The sequence below is a fragment of the Puntigrus tetrazona genome, chromosome 18, assembly GCF_018831695.1.
Source record: "Puntigrus tetrazona isolate hp1 chromosome 18, ASM1883169v1, whole genome shotgun sequence".
Lineage (NCBI taxonomy): Eukaryota > Metazoa > Chordata > Actinopteri > Cypriniformes > Cyprinidae > Puntigrus > Puntigrus tetrazona.
Genome location: NC_056716.1, coordinates 9300953 through 9322663, shown reverse-complemented (window position 1 = coordinate 9322663; position 21711 = coordinate 9300953). Strand labels below are relative to the sequence as shown.

Genomic DNA, 21711 nt, shown 5'->3' with positions numbered 1-21711 from the left:
ATTGTTGCTTTAAATTTGATTTGGACATTCTTTGTGTATTCTAATTCGGGGAACAGATACAGTCTCTATAGTGTGATATCTAGGTGAAAGAGTCTCTATGTGCTGAGAATTAACTGCCTCCTGTGACATGAGGCAGCTAGCAGACGGTCGGTTTAGCCAGTCTGCCTGCTTCCAGACCTGGGCACTAGTCGGTCAAATTGGAGCTCTAAGACTATATGCCATATTTCTAGATAGAAGAGCGGCACCACCCCAGGAGGGATGAAGACCATCTCTTTTCAACAGGTCTGCCCCTGAAACGCATCCAATTGTCTATAAAACCTATGTTGTTCTGCGGGCAACACTTAGACATCCAGCCATTGAGACCCAGCAGTCTGCTGTAAATCTCATCACCCCGGTAAGCAGGGAGGGGACCAGAGCATATTACATTGTCCGACATTGTATTTGCAAATTCACACACCTCTTTAATATTACTCTTAGTGATCTCCGACTGGCGAACATCATTAGCGCCGACGTGAATAGCAATCTTACAGAATTTACGTTTAGCATTAGCCAGCACTTTTAAATTTGACAAAATGTCAGATGCTCTGGCTCTCGATAAGCATTGGACTATGGTGGAGTCTCTATTTTCATGTTCCATATGATAGAATCACAGATTACTAGTGTACTTTCTTCTGGTTTTTAAGTGGGTGCATCACTGAGTGGGAAGAACCTGTTTGATGTTCCAATTGGAACAGAAGAGCGGTGTTTTGTCCCGCGACTAGTGCGCCTCACGGTCACCCAGTTGCCCTGCTGCAGGGGCTCTGAAGCCGGAAAAAAAACAATGTACATGATTCACTGTACTAGTCGCATCCAAAGCAGTATCTACAGCCCTCAAATTCTTTCTGTCCTCAATTAAAGTTTGACGCGCGTGTTTCTAATTCTAAAACCTTCTCTGTCAGCCTTGCTATTTTCCTGCATTTATCACATATGAATCCCTGGTCGCTGACAGATAAACTATACATGTGGCAAGCAGTGCAAGTGACGATGCACTGCACAGTTTTAGATTAAAGCGATCGAACGAACAGCAGTTGAATTTGTTTGATTAGTTTGATAGATTGTATCAGCGGTATGTAGATAATAAAATTATATTTGATCGCTAAAGAACAGAGGGCGATAAATTGAAGAGCGAAGCTACATGGAGCTACAAACAAACAAACAAACATCTCAGCAGACAGGAGCAATCACCTCTGCAGGAGCAATCGCCTCAGCAGGCTCATATGATGCTAGTTTTCTCAAATGAAATGTTAAAATTTTTATGAAGTGACTCACAGCATCTCTGGAGATTAATGCTGCATTCCAGGCAACCCGTAATCTGTGTTTTTCCAACCTTCTACCCGTTAAAGTGCACTGGTACAACAGTCAAACCCGTGACTTACCACCTGTGAACTCGTCCTAAACATGTACTCCCAGTTCTGAGTTCTGACATCACAAAGTCCATGACACAGCAATGGCAACCCCTTCGGATTTAGTGTTTATGCAAGTGGTACACAAAAAAAAAAAAAAAAAAAGAACAGCTTCTTTCCTTATGTGCCATTTTTACTCCTCCGTTTCCCTCAAATAAGCAAGGAAAGCACCTTTGGCAATAAAAATGATTGTAAATAAGCATAAGCCTCATACGGTCTGCCACGCTGGTTTGTTTACATCTAGCTACCACAATTCCTTGTGCTCGGGTAATTTGCCATGCCTTGCCTGGAACACTACAAAGTTGTCAGTCGTGGTTTAAAGTTGTGACTTATGTGCTCAAAAAACTACCTGAAAAACAAAACAAGTTCCTTTGTTTATGTTGTCATGTAGTGAGATGCAGGGGCCAAAAATTACACAGTTCACGTGCGCTTCAGTACTTGTGTAATAAAGAAAACCATTCATAGATATAGAGATAAATGGAACATGCAGGATTCATATTTAAAAAGTCTTTTGCATTTTAATATTTATAGAGTAGTTCATATAATGATTTGATTCAAACGGCAGATCTTTTTTTATTCATTCATTCAAAAAAGACAAATTCTGTGGCATTTCATGCTATAGAATAAATTCTGTTTTTATGATTGGACTCCGCCATCATGTCCGCCATGACTATAGAGATTTAAGCACACTTTAGAACATTTCAGTTTGCCCTTTGTGTTGCATTTTAAAGAGTTGACATTACGTCACAGGGTCTCTCTCTTTCTCTCTAGGCAGCTGTGTTTTTCCTTCTCTGGAATGTAAGCTGGTCGTAGTATTCCAGTCCCAAAAGTTTTTAGTTATAGTGTTTCTGCCAAAAATGTGTTGTTTGAATGCTGTGCTGATCTACAGAAGTTAAAATCTTAGAAAAAGTAGAACAAGTACATAATAGAGAGCAAAGTGCAAGTGGTAAGCAAGAGTGTCCAAACAGTAGCAAAGACGGAAGTACAGTAAGCCTTAATACGGTACAGTAATACATAGGCCATACATAGATCATAATCTAACAATAAAAGAAATAAAATAAAAGCTCGGGAAACTTTAACTCCCAGTGTAGTTCACTCATTTTTTGGTCAGTTTTCCACCAATAATACATTTTGAAGCTCTTTTAAGGAATAATTTGACAACAAAACATTAACTAGTAACTATATTTAGCTCTGTGTGACTCCTATTGACAGCATTGGTCACAAATGTTTATTTGAAGTGTTAGTTTTTGCATTATGATTAGTCAAACCTGAACACTGAGTCTAAAAATTATGAAAATGTAGTCACTAACTCGAATGGCTATCTCTGATATGTGGCCCCTGTATGTATGTATGGTTACAGGGAGTGAGTACAGAAGTGCAAATAATTTTTAACATCTCAGCCATAGTCTTTTTTGACAGTATTTGTCTTTCACACTTTTTTCTCCACCAGTCAGCAACTTTCATCTCTCAGTGGATAATGACCAGTCCAGTGAGTGAAAAGTACCGGTTCATAAATATTCCTTGTCATTTGGATGAGGACCACCTGGACTGGCACCAGCTCTCAGTACAATAATGCCTGGCCTGTTTCTCAGATGAGAGCTTCAGTGTGTGAAGAGGAAGGACTTTTTGTTTACTCTTAGATTTTTCCAGGCTGTATAAAAACCTCCATGGCTGCCACAAGTATCTGAGATGGCACCATGTAAACAGGCTTCACCAACTCATTAGGATCCCAGAGCTTAAGCTATGTCCATGATCACTTATCCGATTTTAATTACAGCTGTCTAACCAGAGTCTGGGTCTTTCTTTCTTGTTTACATCCTCTTTATTATTGGACTGTGCAACCAGATTCATCTACAGCATTTCTTTTTTTTCCCCTTAAGTTAAATCCTCTGTTTACCCTGCTTAAAAGACTTGATTTGACCAGCATGGTTTAGTGATGATTTAGTTTCTGGGCAAGAATAGCTATTCTGTTCACCATTCTGTTAATATTCTGGTTGATCAAAGTGGTCTTTCTAGTGAAGCTAATTGACCAAATCTTGCAGGTTAATTAAATGTCTAGTGGGAAAACCTGCACATGTGCAATATAAAATGGAGACTGGAAACTAAACATCAGTTACCGTCCCATGTTTTATGTCAGGCCCACATTTATGTTATACTTCTATATCAGAACAGATTGTTAGGAATGTAACTTTTGCCTTTTTATTTTTTATTTTTCAGCAGAAACACAAAAATAAATGCTTCAGATCTGCTGGCTTGTGCATCTCCCTTTAGTGATATGCTGCCATTCATCTAGGTTGTGCTTCCTTTTTAGGGATTACAATCACTCCATGGGGGTTCATGATTGCTCTTCTCTTCTCTTTCTCTTCTCTTCTCTCTTCTCTTCTCTTCTCTTCTTCTCTCTCTTCTCTTCTCTTCTCTTCTCGATTACCTTCATTTTCTCATTCTCTCATTTCTCTTTCATCTTTGCAGAGCTAGTATTGTTCAGAGGAAGATCATCTCATTCCAGGATGAAGGCTCGCTTACAAAGCGGATGTGTGAGAGAGGTAAGTCTTTTATAACTCCCAGCTAGATGGTTTGGCACATTACAAGCAGCACTTCTACGAGATGTTATTTTCTCTCTTTCCCCCCCCAATTTGGCTCTTTTTATACCTTTTCTTATTAAGCACTGATTGTTTCCCAGACTTAATCATTACAGTAATCCATTTTAGATAGATAGATAGATAGATAGATAAATAAATTTGGATATGAATATTTGTAATAATCCGGCCTCCCTCTCTTGTCCTTTAGAGCCACTTTATGGGGAAACCACAGACAAACCCCTGCTGGACTGCTGTGCTTGTGGAACTGCCAAATACAGAGTCACCTTCTACGGGAACTGGTCAGAGAAATTGCACCCAAAAGACTACCCAAGTAAGACACTATGTCCTCAATGACATGCGAAGTGTGTAATCATTTCAATGTTAAAATAGTTTCACCTATCCTAGTTTATTGTGCAGACACAGTGAGAAGTAAGCCATTTAAAGTTTGGAGCAAAACATAAATGATGCCACAAATCATGGGGGTTACCCAACTAAGTATGTTACATTTTTCCATGTTTTATTTGTGACTTACACATAAATTATCTATTGACCAAGTTTGTTGGAAAGGGGTCTGGGGCATAAAGTGCAAGCTGTTGGATGAAGTGTCCTAAAACGTTTAGTGGCCAAAAATTCAAACATATTGTTTCTCTGTGGATGTACACATAGAAGTAAATGTGTTTTTTTGGTGGTTGTTTTTTTTTTTTTTTTTTTTTTTTTTTCAAATACACAAATAAGCCTGTTAGACCCACCTTTTTCAGCTGTCACTTTGAACTAGACATGCCCAGTGTGCAAAACCTGTGATCTTTTTTAGCCACATCGCAGAGTGGTGCTTTTACTTTCTAAAGCTTTAGCTAAATTCTAATGGAATATGAACGTTTCAAACCTGAGAACTCGCATACTGATCAGTAAGAGACTACCCAGAACACCCTAGTAACTGCCAGTAAGTGCTAAGAGAACATCCTGTATAGCAATGGCTGGCCCCTTGAAAGCAACGTAACATTCTGACAACTTTAATTTGTGCAGTAGAGAGAGAAAAAATAAATAAATAAATGAAATAAAACTTTAGGCTCTATCTACTTATATAACTACACAAATGTTGTACATCTTGCAACAGACATTACTTTAGATGTGAAATATTTAATATCTGTGCAATAATTCCCTCATTATTTTCTTTTAGTGCCTGTCCTCTCTTCTTGTCTTTTGTGTTTGGTGTGGATAACCTTGAGAGTGTCTCATTGGGAGTAAATTAAGCCTGGGGATTAGAGTCACTCTCCACTTGAGCTTCTGCAGCTCAGATCAATACTCTGATTAGAATGTACTCTGGGAGCTAGATGAACCTGATAAAGAAAGTGTGGTGCCCTAATTTATGGGCTCAGGAAACAGTGAAAGACATACGAGTAAACAGACACACACACATACAGTAGATAAACACATGGAATTTTTACGATTATCAAGTGTGCAAAAAAAATCCATGTGCTAGTATAATTACATGTATCCTAGAGCAGTTGTGTAAAAGAAAACACGCAAGCATGCTGATGTGGACATCTGGAATATATGCAGTCATTATCATCTCAGTTTGATGTATTTGCATAAATTACTCCGTAAACACAGCAACATTAATTAATCATAGCCAAAAGCACATATTATCATTTATTCCCATGCTACTTTCAAATGATTGAAGCACATCAGTCAGTCGTATTTTTTTACTTTGTTTCTCATATGAGGAAAAAAAAAATACTAATGATAAAAATAACATGCCTGCAGTGCTAATGGCTTAATTATTTGCATAGATTATTTGCAAAATTATTTTCAATACATGGAGTAAGGGATTTTGATACACTTTTCCTTGGAAAGCAGTGCTGATGATCGTAAATGACCCTTGCTTTGATAGCAGCGCTAATTAATTGTTGCGATTCAGGTAATGGTGGTAGTACAATGTTGTCTTTGTTAATAAAGAACTTTCTCATGAGCACAATTTGCATAGAAATAAGGCATGTTTGTCCTGAAAAGAATGGCAGTGAGTAACTAGAATGCATGTGGATAGTGAAGAAGAAACAGGTATTTTAAATGTCACCAACAATTTTAAGGTTTGGCAAATTGGTAGTAAATTTGGACTAATTGGTCCCATTTTTCTTTGGGGACTAATTCTTACTATTACCTATTAACTACTCTTGCCTCAATAAACTCCTAATTTGCTTCTTATGGTCAGTTGTTAAGTTAGGTTAAGCATTTGATAGGATTGCAGGATGAGAATATCACAGAAATATGTGCTTTATTTAAGTGCTAGCAAACAGTGAGTGTGCTAGTGCTATGCAAGCTAATAAACAATACGCAAATAACCACTTAATCTAACTGCCAACTTGGAAAGAATATATATATATATATATATATATATATATATATATATATATATATATATATATATATATATTATATAATATATATGTTTAGAAATGTTATATACATTTTGCCAAAAACAAATCAATTGTCAATTGAGAGTGTGTTACACTTATAAAATTCATAAAGCTTCATTTCACGATCATTCCCTCCAGGGAAATACATGAACATATTTTTTGAAGCATATATATATATAGAGAGAGAGAGCAATAGAGAGATGGCAGGGCAAGGACATGTGAAAATAAGCATTGGAACATCAGAGTGCATCAGTGAGATTTGATACAGGTCTGACGGATTGAGCAGATTAGCGGCACAGAGAGGATGTGGTAAGCAGTTCTTCACAGAGCCAGTGTGAACACTCTGTCATGCCTGTAGAATAGCTTAAATTGGTGAGTAGAAATTAGATTGAGGGCTTTAAAGGCCCAGACTGGGATCTCTGGAACTTAATACCTCAGGGTAGAGATTTTCCTACAAGGTGACTTTATCATTAGAGCAGGACATTATGAAGTTGAAAGAGAAGTGAAGTAATTTCATAACTTTTTTTATAGATAGGATGTGTCATTTGTGAAAGTCTTTTCAGTCTTCTGAGAAGAACTGTCTGTCATTTCTAGTGAATAATGTAGCTCCATAATCTAATACAATATTCCTATGAAGTGCAGAATTTGTTTGTGGTAAGGTTGAACTTGCCATTTAAAGGCTGGGCTAAGGGGACAAATCGAGGACACACACTCAAAAAAAGCCCTGGATAGAGCTATTTCAGTGTTTTTTGGCCGGCCCCTGCGGTAGAACCCCATTTTGTGGGAGGTGGAAACCATTTATGTGACATTTGTGGAAGGCATCATGGAATAGTTGCACACAGGACACAAAGATCCACTAAAGCTTCACACTGCTACTGCACAATGGAGGGAGGCTTCCTCTCTTGCTGAAAAGCAGGATTTTGTTTTTCATGCTTGTAGTTCAACTTTAATGATTATTGTAGCACAGTGTTTTAATAAAAATAAAGAAATAAATAAATATCTGCTTGATAGCACTTTTTGTGCAGGCAACACAAGTTTTATTCCAGCTTGTTCCAGGTTCTATACAATCTGTTCCACGTATCATTTTGTGTCAGTACCTGTTTTATAATTAATTCATCAAATTATTTCTCATTTTCTTTTCCCAATACCTAATGCCTTTTTAAAGGGATAGCCCAAAATGAAAAGTTGATGTCTGTCTGCTTACCCCAATGGAAGTGGCCCAATGTAGGTGACTTTTTTTTTTCTTCAGTAGAACGCATTTGGAGATTTTTAAGCCAAACCGTTATAGTTTGTCAGTTGTATTATGCTTGGCATAGGGACATCATGTTGAGATCCAAAGAAATTCAGGAACAAATGGAAAGTAATTGAGATCTGTCAGTCTGGAAAAGGTTATAAAGCCATTTCTACTGTTTTGGGACTCCAGCGATCCACAGTGAGAGCCATTATCCACAAATGGCAAAAACATGGAACAGCGGTGAACCTTACCAAGGGTGGCCAGCCAAACGAACAGTGCAGCAACGACTCATTCAAGAGGTCACAAAAGACCTCACAACAAAATACAAAGAACTGCAGGCCTCACTTGCCTCAGTTAAGGTCAGTGGTCATGACTCCACCATAGGAAAGAGCCTTTTAGCTGCTTCAGGACCTGCAAGACTTGTTGTGATAAATGGAACCATGAATTCTGCTGTCTACCAAAAAAAACCTGAAGGACAATGTCTGGCCACCAGTTCATGACCTCAAGCTGAAGCCTGCAGCAGGACAATGATTTTTCACACCACTTTTTCACACCACTGTATGATTAAAAATCTGCATCAGATTTTCAATTAAGGAAACTTAGTGAGCATCAATTTGCAGTGCTTGTGAGGCTTTTTGAATGTTTCACTACAATGGAAGGATTTTGCAATTGAGACAGCCCTTTCGTTTATAAATGCAGCCCCTTGTGAAAAAGAAGTACATGTTAGGATACTTTTGGAGTGAATACTTATTATGGAAAATAAGATATGCATACACAGACAGAGTTCTAAAGTTATGTTAAAAAAGAAAAAGTTATTTTAAGCCTTTTTAATGGCAGTTCCAGTGGTCCAGCTTTTAAAGCAAAGTAAAGCCCCTAATAAAAAGAGCTTCCCATGGCTCCAGGAGGTTAATAAAGACCTTCTGAAATGAAGTGATGAATCTGAATATGAAAAATTACAACTTTATAAACTGTCACATGCACAAATGTCAGAGTGGTGTTCCAGTGCATGGCATAGTCCGGTAAGATTATGTTCATGATCTTCTCATAAAGTCTCATAAGAACCCAGTTTTGTTTACAGAAAAAAGCAAGACACGGAATACGTATAAATAAGTATATCAGTGCAGTTTTCTCCTTTTATATCTTCTCCCACACGTTTACAGAGTTTCGATTAATAAAGCAAAATTTTAAACAATCACTTGATGAATATCATATTATGACAATAAACAATATTAATATGCTGGGATATTTAAAAAAATAATACTTTTGAATGTTAGCATCACACATATCTATGGGTTTTCATAGAAATTAGGTTTGTTCAGTAGCTCACAGAGTATGGAAACCCATGCAACTATGGTTTGACAAAACAGTTCAAATCCATGTAAAAGGAAGTTGAAATTACATGGTTGCATCAACAAATGCCCTTTATGTTCATTTTGCTTGTGTTAACACTATTGGTTAGGTTTAGGTGGGATTTGGTGTAGGGCATATTTCCTGAATACGTTGCGATACATTTCTGTTGATGTGTAATAAAAGACTGCAATATGTACCTACATCAACATAATAAAACATAACAGGGTTTACGTATTGAACCTGTGTTTTAGCACCACTCAGTGGACATTTCTTTTTGCAACTGTGGCGAAACGTGTAGTAAGGTAAGTAAAAAGATTGTTGCACAAAAAAGTGCACTGAGGTAAATTTCTTATGAGACCCGTTTGAAACTGGAACTTGTGTATCTTCACAGGGAGAGCCAATCACTGGTCTGCCCTCATTGGAGCTTCCCATTCAAAGAACTATATTTTGTGGGAATATGGAGGTTATGCCAGTGAAGGCGTCAAACAGGTTGCTGAACTGGGCTCACCAGTCAAGATGGAGGAGGAGATTCGTCAGAAGGTAAGGATGCAGAGTTATTAAGTACCCAAACTGTAGTTATCGAATTCTTGTCCATAGTTAGCCATAATGTGAATCCTAATATTATGATGTAGTTGTTTTAGGTTTATTTGGGAATTTTTCCATGTTTATGAAATTTCAGTTCCTTTGTGAAGGAATGTTTTTGTGTTGTGCAGTATATGTGAAAAGTATTATGAAATCTTAATGTTCACCAGTGTGTTCGAAATCCTGCCTGGATAGTTTTTTTCCCTTTTTTTTCAAATCTAGGATTAATATCTTTCCACAACTTTAATGTTTCCATGTATTCCAAGACGAACTCAATTTGTAATGCTGAGGTTCCAAATACATAATGCTTTAATCATAAGTCACCTGAGTGTAAACAGTGCTGGCATCATCCTCTTTGTCCTTGAAAAACTTTGATAAGAATAATAATAGGAATTAGAAACCGTGTCTGTGGAGGTGCAATGATAAAATAGAGCTGAAATGGATCGGGTTGATCATTACATTAGCTCTCCACTGGAGCATCATAATTACCTGCTGTTGAGGTCGTTTTGTGAGGAGCATCGAGAAAAGACCTTTGCAACTGACAAGCTCTCTGCCTATTCTCTAAGTTCAGTAGAGCGTGCAGATGCTCTTGGAGATTCGTGAAAAGCTCAGATGTTTGGCTCCCGGTAGGCACAATGCATTTCCATTTGCAAGATCAGCTGAGAATTGACACGGAAAGGATAGAAGATAAGAGGATGAGGGAGATGATTGAACTTAGTTCTGTTTCAATAATCAGGCCTCTTGCACTTCCATTTGCTATCTCTCTTACAATAGTTAAGCTACAAGAGTATAATATAACAGTTTGATAGTGGCTTTGTATAAATCAGTGTTAAGACTTAATCTTCCCTGTTAGTGTAGAGTGACATGTTGCAACATTACCATGGAGGTTCTTTTTGTGATAAAATGATCTGTCTGTCACAATTTTTGCATGCAAGTTTTTTTTTTAAATATATATACATATATATTTTTTATTAATTAATTAATTTAATCCTCTCTAAGACATTTGAGATATAATGCATTGTGTTGGCAAAAATATTGAGTATGCTACCTCTTTCAGTTTGACATGGTAATAGGTGAGGCTATTTTTTCATCATGTATATCATGTACATTATACTTGAAATGGATAATGATAAGTTTTAATTCACCGCTTTATTATTTATGTCATTGTGACTGAATGATCGGCCTTTTCTGCTAACGCAATCATAATCATAAAGAAAGCTGACAAAATTTCAGTTGATGTAAATTTTGATAAGTTAACAAGTTTAATAATTTGTAATGTTTAATTTCCCCTACTCAATACAGCAAATTGCTTTGATTATTATAGTTTGTTTCTGCTCAGTTGATTTTAAATTGAATTATTTAAAATGAGATAATATATTATAATTTTCTTTTTAATTATTTTATTTTTCTAATGGAAATCAGTGTTGACATAGGCATATATTAGGTTTGGCAAATGGCTCTTCTGTTGTATTTACACTAAAAGAGTTGCAGTAATTAAAACATTACTTATCAACATTGCAGTCAGTCCTCTGAGTCTTAGTTCTCACTTTTTTCTCTTCTATCTATTGTTGCTTTTGACTCACTAAGAGTGGGAAGGCGCTATTTTATAAAGCTTTTTTGATCAAATATGCATTGTGAAAAACACATTCTGTGCATCGTCCCATTAGATTGATGAATTTCAAGCATCCAAATGACATTGGCTGACATGGTTGGAAATGTCACTGTGATAATTATGTTGTCAAGTCAGTGCACCAAAGATACTTCAACTCATCTGAGCAAATGATAGAAACCCTGAAGGAGCTACTGTATCTCTGTGCCAGCACTCCAGTAGATCTATTATTTGAGCCATATCGCTTGCATTGGCACTTGAGTATGTTGTAAGCAGGACTGTATACAGTTGGATGAACCGATAATTATTCTCCCTGGGTTTTCATGGTTCAGATAGCAAACAAATCCTCCTGGAGGGTAGAAAGCTGGACGGATCCATGTTGGGATATGAGTATTGGTTAAACGTGTTTGGTCAGCTGCTAAAATTTTGTTAAATCTGGCATTTAGACTTTTAAACAGATCAAATAAAATGACAGTCACGCTTTATTGTAATAGAATGGTCTAAATATATGCCACGCTATTGTAAATGGAGGTTTGACATTTAGAAAGAAATTAATTTGTCAGTTGAATAGTTATGCTTTATCGTATTAACATAAAAAAAGCATTCAAGTATTGGTAGATATAATTAAAGTGAAACCAACGATTGAACTATTGTGATGTAATTTTGCAAACTGGTAGGGGCAAGGCCAACAATGTAATTACTTTTTAATTACTTGCATGTATTTTAACAGCAAATACAACATAGCAACACATAAGTACTCAAAAGGTCATTTTGATCAAATGGTTTATGTTAAATTGTAAGCTGTTGCAAAGGTTCTGCCTGTTCTTCAAAGTCAACGTTGATGTTGTTCATTCAGTTCATAGTTAATAGTACATTTACTATTACTATCCCCACAGTTCAATGAACTTTTGCTATAAATTAATATTGTCCCTCCAGACCAATTTGAATGCAGCGGACTCAATGAAATCTGTTCTCACTGTTGACAGTTAGTAAACTTGCCATTCTCTGAGCTACAGGAATCAGTCTGACAATGGCAGTGTTTAAATCAAGGAATCATTATGTGCTATTACCACCTAGATCGAAATGAATCAGTTGGTCGGAGCCCAGAGTTAGAAGAGATGAATGTGGGGGGGTGTTTGGCACTGTGAGACAGCGGGTGGGAACGCCACAATGTGACATCTTTCCTTCTCTCGAGCAGAATAGAAGCACCATCTGTCTGAGATGTCTAATTTATGTTCATTTCCATCCAGTGCCTGTAGTATTTCATGAAACTTTCAAGTGGCTTTTAAAAGAATTTGTTATTTTGAATTACCCCAAATTAAAATGAAGTCTCACTTATTGTCAGAGGACATTTTCTGTCTATCCATTCTCCGAAACTGTGGATGTATTTTGGGCAATAGGCAGGGTAACACCTTTGGTGGATGGTTTATCACAGCATGAGCAGTCATATTTTGTGAGATATATATATATATATATATATATATATATATATATATATATACACACACATTTTGGAATTAAAAATGAGTACAGTTATCTCCCATAATCCAGTTTAACCACATTAAATCAGGAGTTAAATTCTGTAATTTAAAGAATGAGTTAACTGCCAGTGGTTGTAACAATGCCAATGATTTTGGTACTCTGCTGTATACTTCACAGCCTAACACTATAGCCTATAATTAGGCTGATAATACACTGGTAACTTTTGAGCAATTTTGCCGTCAGTTGGCAGTTTGTCACCCATTCTCAATAGAAAATTGCTCAGGCAACATTGTTCAAAAAAGTTAAAAGGCTAAAAAAGTTGCCCTATGTACCATCAGCCTTACTCTCTTTGATCGTGTCACCAAGCCAGCAGAGGGAGCTCTTACCTCTGGGTGATCTGCGATCACTCCCTCTGCTGCTACTTCCTGTCAGAGGACTATAAATACTGCAGCAAGCCACTCAACTGCAGGTTGCATTGTTTCGCCTGTTTCGTTGTTAGATCGCCCGTGGATTATTGTCTCTGGTTTTGACCCTGCCTGTCTTCTGATTCCGTGATTGTTTGCTGCCTGACCTGACCACCGCCTGTCTCTGGATTTTGCTATTGTCTTGCCTCCTATATATCTGTTAGCCCTGTTCGACGCCTGCCTGTTATGACCATGCCTTCGTTTAATAAAAGCCTGCACATGGATCCTGGTGTGAGGTTGCATTCTGTCACGTGTGAAGGGTCTGAGGCGTGCGGATCCATGTGCAGGCTTTTATTAAACGAAGGCATGGTCATAACAGGCAGGCGTCGAACAGGGCTAACAGATATATAGGAGGCGAGGCAATAACAAAATCCAGAGACAGGCGGAGGTCAGGTCAGGCGGCAAACGATCAGAGAATCAGAATACAGACAGGGTCAAAACCAGAAACAATAATCCACGAACGATATAACTACAATACAACAGGCGAAACAATGCAACCTGCAGTTGAGTGGCTTGCTGCAGTATTTATAGTCCTCTGACAGGAAGTAGCAGCAGAGGGAGTGATCGCAGATCACCCAGAGGTAAGAGCTCCCTCTGCTGGCTTGGTGACAGATCGGTTGATCACCAAATAAGCCAAACATGAGGGTCTATGGAAACCTCCACCAAATGCAAATAAACCAAAAGGACAGAAAAGACATCTGGTTATCACAGTAACTAGACAGACTTTACGACCTGATGAAATGCAGAGAGTGTCTCCCTCTCATTAAATCTCACTTTGAAACAAACACATACTGCCCCTAGAAAATGACATCGTATAGTTCATTGAAAAAAAAATCCAAACAAACAAAATAAATATCTGAATGAACATGGATTTCACTGCTAAAATGAATGTATTATTACTGGGTTTTTTTTCATTTTATACTGTTCTCTGATGTCCATAATATTATCAAAATGTTTACATCAAAAAGAAGAAATAAAAGGCTATGTTCTGTCCTGTTTTAACTCATCTTTTAATTCATCAGAAGACTCTGCTTGAATAGGTGTAGCAGATTATAGACTCAGAAGTAATCACCCACCGCTGTGTGTTTGACGGCCGGTGTGTTTGACAGCCTACTTCCTTGACAAATGGATGCTGCTGTGATTTAACTAAAAAACACATAATACTCAGCCCATATCAAACAATATGTAATAAAAAACAAAACAAATAGTAACCACGTAATAAAAACAGTTGCTCGCAACTGTGAGGTGCAACATTCATGTCGGTTCCAATGCAGTCAGAACAGCATCATCTTTTAGACGTTTCAATCTTTCTGAAAAACCTGTGTTGAACTGTGCTTTGTTTGCGAATGAATCCTTGGTGAAATGAAGTGAATAGAGGATGAGAATATAAGCAAGATTCAATATAAGCATGATTTGTGCCCTCTTTAACGTAACCTCAACTTTTGACGTCTACAAATTCATTTTTTGTTGACCTAAATGATAGTTGTAAGTTGTATGTTGATACCTGCAACATACAAGCACTTTAAGAATCTTTAAAAGCAGATGCTCGAAATACCATGCTGAAAGATAAGTTGTGAACTTTCCTTGCAATAGTTATAGGTACCATTGGCTCACTGCCACCCTGGAGGTGAGACCTTGCTAGAAGTTAAAAGACCTCAGTACTTCGTAACCTTCACTCTCTCTTGCCTCTTGGACATCCACTCCAAACACGTCACCACTCAAAAGTTGTAGCAAGCCATGTTGCTCTTTTTCACGTGAGAGTCAGAATCAGCACGCAACTTCACAACTTCATCTTAAACATCACACCTTCTAAATAAAAAATGAGTTTAACATAAGCTGACGGTTGATGGTTTGCTCAGGTGATAAATCGACTCATTTTCCATAGCTGCATTCACTTTCTGCTTTATATACTGTATGTGTGAGTATGTATCAAAGAACAACATTTTATATTTTATTTAATTTATTTTGCTTTTAAAGTAATATCAATCAAACAACAGCTGGGTTGTTTTGTTTAAGTAATAACGACTTAAATACAGGTAATGCGCTAAATTAAAGTTAGCTAAAGTTAGATAAACAGACATGTATGGATGTGACTACATGCAATACATTTTGTAGGCTAAATATTGTACATGATTTACTTATTCATTCATTTATAAATCGAGGGAACCATTTAGTAAATCGTGTGCACAATTTAGCAAATCGAGAGAATGACATAGTAACTGCATGGACGTTTTTAATAAATATTGTTAATAAATGCACAATTTTTTTTTTTTTTTTTTGCATGCTCAGTAGAAAAGAGCCCTGCACATGACAGGCATAAAATAAAGTAGGCTAAATCACTCGATGCTCGGTTTCCTTCAAATTGTCTACACAGTTTTCTAATTTGTTCCCTTGATTTACTAAACAAGTACACAATGTTTTTATTTTTAAATGAGGGAATGAATTAATAAATCGTGTGCACCATTTAGCAAATCGAGGGAACGGAATAGTAATCATATCTACGTTTTAGTTAATTGTGTGCACAATTTATAAAAAAAAATTCCAATCATTTTTCCTGGCACATCAAGTTCGAAACTATCCAATCCTTGATCACTATTAGTCAACTTTTTGGCTAGCATGTCTCTTCAAAGTGAAAAGTAATCTTGCCACCTGACATGAATGCAGTGCACCAATTCACGTGGCTTCTGCTCAAAAACAACAAGGGGAAATCAATGTCACTGATACGATTTCTGATGTTACTACATGCTCTAATGCATTATTGCTGTGAGAAAGTTTTTAGAGTTAAATGTTCACATAGATTAGTTGATTTTAATATTTCCTGTGGCTGATGTGAATAATTATAATTAATTATTATTAATTTCATTTTTACATGCATTTTACTTTTAAACTAATTTGCTACAGATAACACTGATGCAATTTTTTGAGGGCTGCAGTTGAGCTCTGCTGAAGTTTTGTTGACGAGAGAACCCTGGTTTGATGCAGAAGGTCTTTGATGAGTGAAAAGACAAGGCTGCAGTCTGGTGAAAACTTAGGGGTCCTTTGAAGACTACTAGCTCAGCATCATCTTCACTAACTTCTAATTCTTCAAGAGTAAGAATCTCTCCCTGAAGAAGTATCTCTGCTGTGTTCTTAGACAGTGATCTTCTAAAGCATGAAGGTATCACACCCTCAGGAGGGGTGTGAGACAATGAGAAATTGTATTTTCCAAGGGAAAGTTTATCATCCTTTGTCTTTTAGCAGGGTGATTTGCATATGAAATTTAAATTGGTGACACAGGAAACACTTCAGGTGTTCTTATGACACTAAAATGTAACAATTAGCTAAATATAGCAATAATGAATATTCAGGAAATTAAAATTGCGTTACTAAAATCCTTTGGTTTGTAGAACAGTCTTATCTTTCTGATTCTTGCTGGGTGTTAGTTGCAGTTTTGGGGTACTTCTGGTTTGCTTGTTGTGTGGTGTCTGGGGTCATTTATTAAATTCAACAAATGTCTGTATCAGACAGCAAAGCCCATTAAAAGAAACACATTTATGTGTGTGCTTGAAAGTCTAAAGCAAGCATTCATACTTATTTCCTGATTACAGTCTTTTTATTCTTGGCAAATATACACACAGGTCAAGACATTGTTGTGATGTCTTATGGAAAATTTAAGAAAACATATTTAAGGCTACTGGGGTTGTTGCCCTTCATTTGATCTCATCCAGAATAAACATTTTAGATATTTAGATATTACTCATTTGTATTTTTAATCCTCTTTTATCCCCTTTTGTTCCAGTACGTTTTGAAATATTTTAGTTTCTTCTTTACTGTCTTGGTCCTGGCAAAGGTGAACCATCAGCTATGATGAATTTGAACTGTGAAGCAAGAAAATGCCAGGGAATGCTGACATGAACAGAAATAGTCTTTGTGTTTGCAGTGAAAATTCAGCCAGGGCTTAGCGTTTGTGTGTGTGTGTGTGTGTGTGTGTGGATGAGAGGCTAGAGTCTTCCTTCCCGAAGTATTTGTGTGGAAATATCCGTGCCCGGCCAAGCAGGTGTGGTGGTAGAGATGGCTTGTAAATGATGGCTTTATTTTTGAGTGCCTCAGACTGCCACAGCATCTCAGAAGTTTTATATCTGTGTTCCCATCTGTCCAACCTTCTGTCTGGTTTGTATGAATTTCTCCATTTTGTGTTGATAAAGAGCCATAGCCTGTTGATAAATAAGCGGTCTTTCTTCTCAATTTCCTGCACCGCAGCTCATCATGATATGCTTCCCCTCTAGAGGCCGTTGCTAGTTGTCATTGTGTGCTGAAATGTTTTTCATAAATTTTCAGGTCATTGTTGACGCTCTGTGGGGGAGTAAATGGAAAATAAAATCTCCATGCTTCGGTGGATCCATCTCATTCAGCTGAGATAACACTAATGTTTCCTCCAAAACCTTTATGCTTCTACTATTTCTAAAGAGTCCCAGTTTTCATACAGCAATGAGAGCGTGATTGTTTGTGTTCTCACCCGTGTAATTCCCTACCCAAATGCCACATGGCCATATGTTAGGGCTGCATGTTTGCATATCTGGTAAGGTCTTTTTCTTTGAAGGGCTGTTTTTGTAAGATGAAGTATAGGTATTTTGTGCTTTAAGCCAAAAAGATACACAGATCTCTTGTTACTGTTAAAGTCAATTTGAAACAACACTTGTTTGCCATTTTATTGTTGTAATGGGAAACAGAATATTCAATCAATATTCGCTGAAGAGAAATGGTCTCTATATTACAGGGAGATGAAAACTGAGAGAGTTGATGCCTGTCTAAAAGGAAAGTCATTTCAGAGATGGGCATTTTGATGAAAGGTTGTGAAGAAACCCCTAAAAATTTATCCAGAGCCAATAGCCAAACTCTTGACTGTCAGTATAAACAGTCAAAACAATAAAAACAAACAAACAAAAAACTTTTTGCTCAGAACAAGCTCGAAAACAATTTAAGATAAACCCAAGTTAAATGTCTTTTGAAAACCAAGCAGTTTTCAAAGCATAATACATCATGTGGAACTGGTTGAAAAATGTAGAAATTCGACTGAAATAGCACGCTCTTACAGAGAGCCAGTGGAGTAAGAAAAATATTCTTATTTCAAACAGAAAACAAGATTTTTATTGTTCTTAACACACTGGCAGATTATTTTGCTTGTTTCAAGTAAAATCTCACTTAATTTTGGCTTGTTTTTGCTGAAAACATGACAATATTTTTTTCTTGTCTAGAAAATCCTTCTTGATTTAAGAATTGTTTTGATATTTTGAAAACGAGACAATTTCTAGGCTAGAAAACCCTTTTTTGCAGTGTATGATTCCCCTTTAGGAACTCGAGCTGAGTTGCAACATTTCAGGAATGCCTACTGTGTGACCACGTTCTAAATCACATGTGTAATCAGTCCAATGGATGAATGAGATGTCACGGACAGGATGACGTAGAGACTATGAAGCACAAAAGCATGTGTGGTGAAACACTTATTTCATGTTGTCTGTCCATTATCACTATTTATTTTCTGATACAAGTGAAGACAAACATAGAAATCTCAGGCTGTGTGTTCTTCACTCCCTGTACTACATTATGGATACACACAGTTTGTGTGTTGTCTTCTTGAGAGCAGAGCGCACAGAATCAGCTCTTAAGGGCATTTATGTATGCTTTGCTCTCAAAGGTCTTGATTTGAAGAGGTAGCCTTCACCAGTGTTCCCCACAGAACCAGCCCTGCCCTTTGTCTAGGCTGGGCAGAGGCTGCACTTGAGGGAATCACAGATGGATTTGGTGAAGGGAATGGAGAATGTGCTCCCTTATCTCCCTTCTTTCCCACCAGATCTAGCACACGCTCTCTAGTTTCAAAGCCCACCCCTCAGTCTCTTTTCCTTGAAGAGAGGGTTTAACGCTCCACCTGTTTTCCTCTGAGGTGGTAGACGTGAAGGACGTTGGAAAGAGCTTTGGAAAAGTAGTTGCACAATCATATTGTTTGCACAAGCATTTTGTCGTCACGCATATTATGAATGAATTCATTATGCGCAGCGTTTATGGGTGGTTCTCTCGAGGGGCCTCATCATGCCCCCCTCACTGCAAATGCTCCACCCCCCCATGCACACTTTGCGTAGTGTTTCTGTGCCTGTGAGCTTGTGGTTTTGGTCCTACTGCTGCTGAGGGATGGCGGCGATTGAGAATGCATATGAATCTGGTGGACGGGTTGGAGACGAGCTCACCATTTCTTCACCTGCACTTCCTATATGTATTGCTTTATTGCTCAAGGTTCAGAAGCCCTTCTCTTCCCCTTTTGAGTAAGAGATCACTGCTGCGACTATGAAATGTTTTTTTTTTTTTTTTTTCCTCAAGGGAAAAAAATGTTTGTGTATGAAATCAGCGTGCACTGCCGAGGCACTGTGGTTGAGGTTTTAGCAAGGACATTCTCTAGAGATTGATTCCCTTAGTAGTATGAAAACTACTGCCAGATGTGTCTCCATAGGTCGCACTGGGTCCAGTTTGGGCACTGGGTCCATCGCTTCTTTGAACAGGGTCTTTCCTACACTGTGGGCCTCGAGCAGATTTTGATAATTGAACTCAGGTTCGCTCCCTATTTCAGGGGATTCTTGAGGTTTGCTTTTGGGCAAAGCATAACAATAAAGGGTTCTTCCCCATGAAATGGTCACTGCAAGTGTTGTAGACCTCCCCTACTGCTGAGAATTTTTTATGGCCTCAGCTTGGTAGGCCCCAGGTGAGCCTCCTTACAAGATCTCAGCATGTGGAGTCTAGTAGGCCTACTCTCAGTCATCATGCTGAGGCCTCCTCTCCTAGTGCTTGATAATTCACAGAGTGTCACCAGAACTCAACTGAAGTCGAAGGCGAACCTCCCCGCAAGAAGTCAAGTGTATGAACTGTAGTAGACCCCCTCTCAATCCAGAGAGTCATCATGCTATGGCCTCCACTCTAAGAGCTTGGCTGTTTTGATGAGTGTTGTCAGGCCTCCTTTCGTTACAGAGGCCTTCACTAACTAGAACTCCTCTGGAATAGTATGTGAGCGATAGGCTCTAGGTTAATTTTTCCTTATAAGATGTCTATTGTGTGGAGTGTAGTAAGCCTGCTTTCGATCTAGAGAGTTGTAATGCTGAGGCATCCTCTCCAAGAGCTCGACCATAGGCAAGTGCTGTTGAGTCTCCTCTGGCTACACAGAGTTGAGATCTCTGCTCTCTCAAGACTGCAGTTTTGAGTGGTAGGCTCTAGGTGAGTCTTCTTAAAAAATGTCCTGTGTATGGAGGGTAGTAGGCCTCCCCAACTTTAACGTTGAATTAGTTCCATGCCTTGTCATCTAGCTCCTGCTGGAACACACTGCGTCTCCCCAGCTCACTCCACGCCAAGGACCTCCAAATACCACTCCAACAGTTCCTATCACCTTCCCAACGCCAAACGTCCCAGTATCCTCCAGAATTCCACCATCCTTCTCAGCCAGTCAATGTTGCTGCCGTCCACGGCACAATCAGAGACACCAGATGCTCCTATGACAAGCCTGCCTGATGGACGCCCACCAGTAGCTGACTCACCAGAACTCACTCCCGTGCCTGCTCCTTGGAAGCACCCTCCAGTTGCCGCTCTTCCAGAGATCACTCCTTCTGCGTTTCCTCTAGTCACCGAATCTACTTTGGTAGAAGTCCTGGATATGGTGCTAGCCCCGGAGTTCTTGACTCCAGTCCTTTCCCCTCTCCCTCTGCTCCAAGATGCTACCCTTCACCTTCTAACTCTGTTGCATCTCTCTTGGTCCCGTCCAACTCTCCTGCATCTCCTGTCTTCTCTTTCTGTCTTCCAGTAGGGGAAAATAATGTCAAGTTCATGTTCTGTTTTTGTTATTTTATACTTTTAAGGACGGACAAACTGAACTAAACAGAACAAGCTTTTTAAACATTCTATTCAGTTTTTATTAAACACTCCTTTCTTGACATTCTGTGTTGTACTCCCTACTGAAGCATGTATAGTTACACTAAGGATGATAAATAGTCCATTGTCATACTAACAGGAATCTAGATCTTTAGTTATAATCACAGAAGTGAAAAAGATGCTGCTCGTGAATGCCAGTTGAAATCACTAAACAATATTTTTATCAATGGAACCTGTGACTAACTTGTGACAAACAATGCTTTTGGAAAACACTCCCTCCTTTTTTTTTCTCTGTATGCATTAGACAATCTGTGACAGGTCTATATGGATGTCAACTGAACCTGTGACTAGAGGGACAATAACTAGACCGATTTCTGAGGTCACTAAAATATCACCTTTTCCTGGTGCATCTGAGGTCCATACTACAGGTCTGAATAAAAATATGGCTTCAGCTGCTGATGTCATTGCATTGCCACACCTTTTTTTATATTTATTTATTTTTTTCCCACTTCTCACCCAGTTGATAATTTGTGTATGCAGCTGGCTGCTACCTCAGCTCAGTGTGGTGCTAATGAGAAGACTGCTGTTGTGGTGCTTTTAATGGCTGCCTTGTCTCTGACTCAGGTTTTGCTGGCACAGGCCACCAGAGGATCTCAGATGAATTGTGAATC

The 21711-nt window shown here is 38.2% G+C and overlaps 1 protein-coding gene across 1 annotated transcript in view; it reads left to right on the top strand.

Moving 5' to 3' along the window:
• spon1a (spondin 1a) overlaps positions 1 to 21711 on the top strand; it is a 108299-nt gene that overhangs the window by 25895 nt on the left and 60693 nt on the right. The window contains 3 exon segments of the mRNA XM_043264165.1: positions 3912 to 3985; positions 4230 to 4352; positions 9411 to 9559. Coding sequence (XP_043120100.1) covers positions 3912 to 3985; positions 4230 to 4352; positions 9411 to 9559 — 346 coding nt within the window.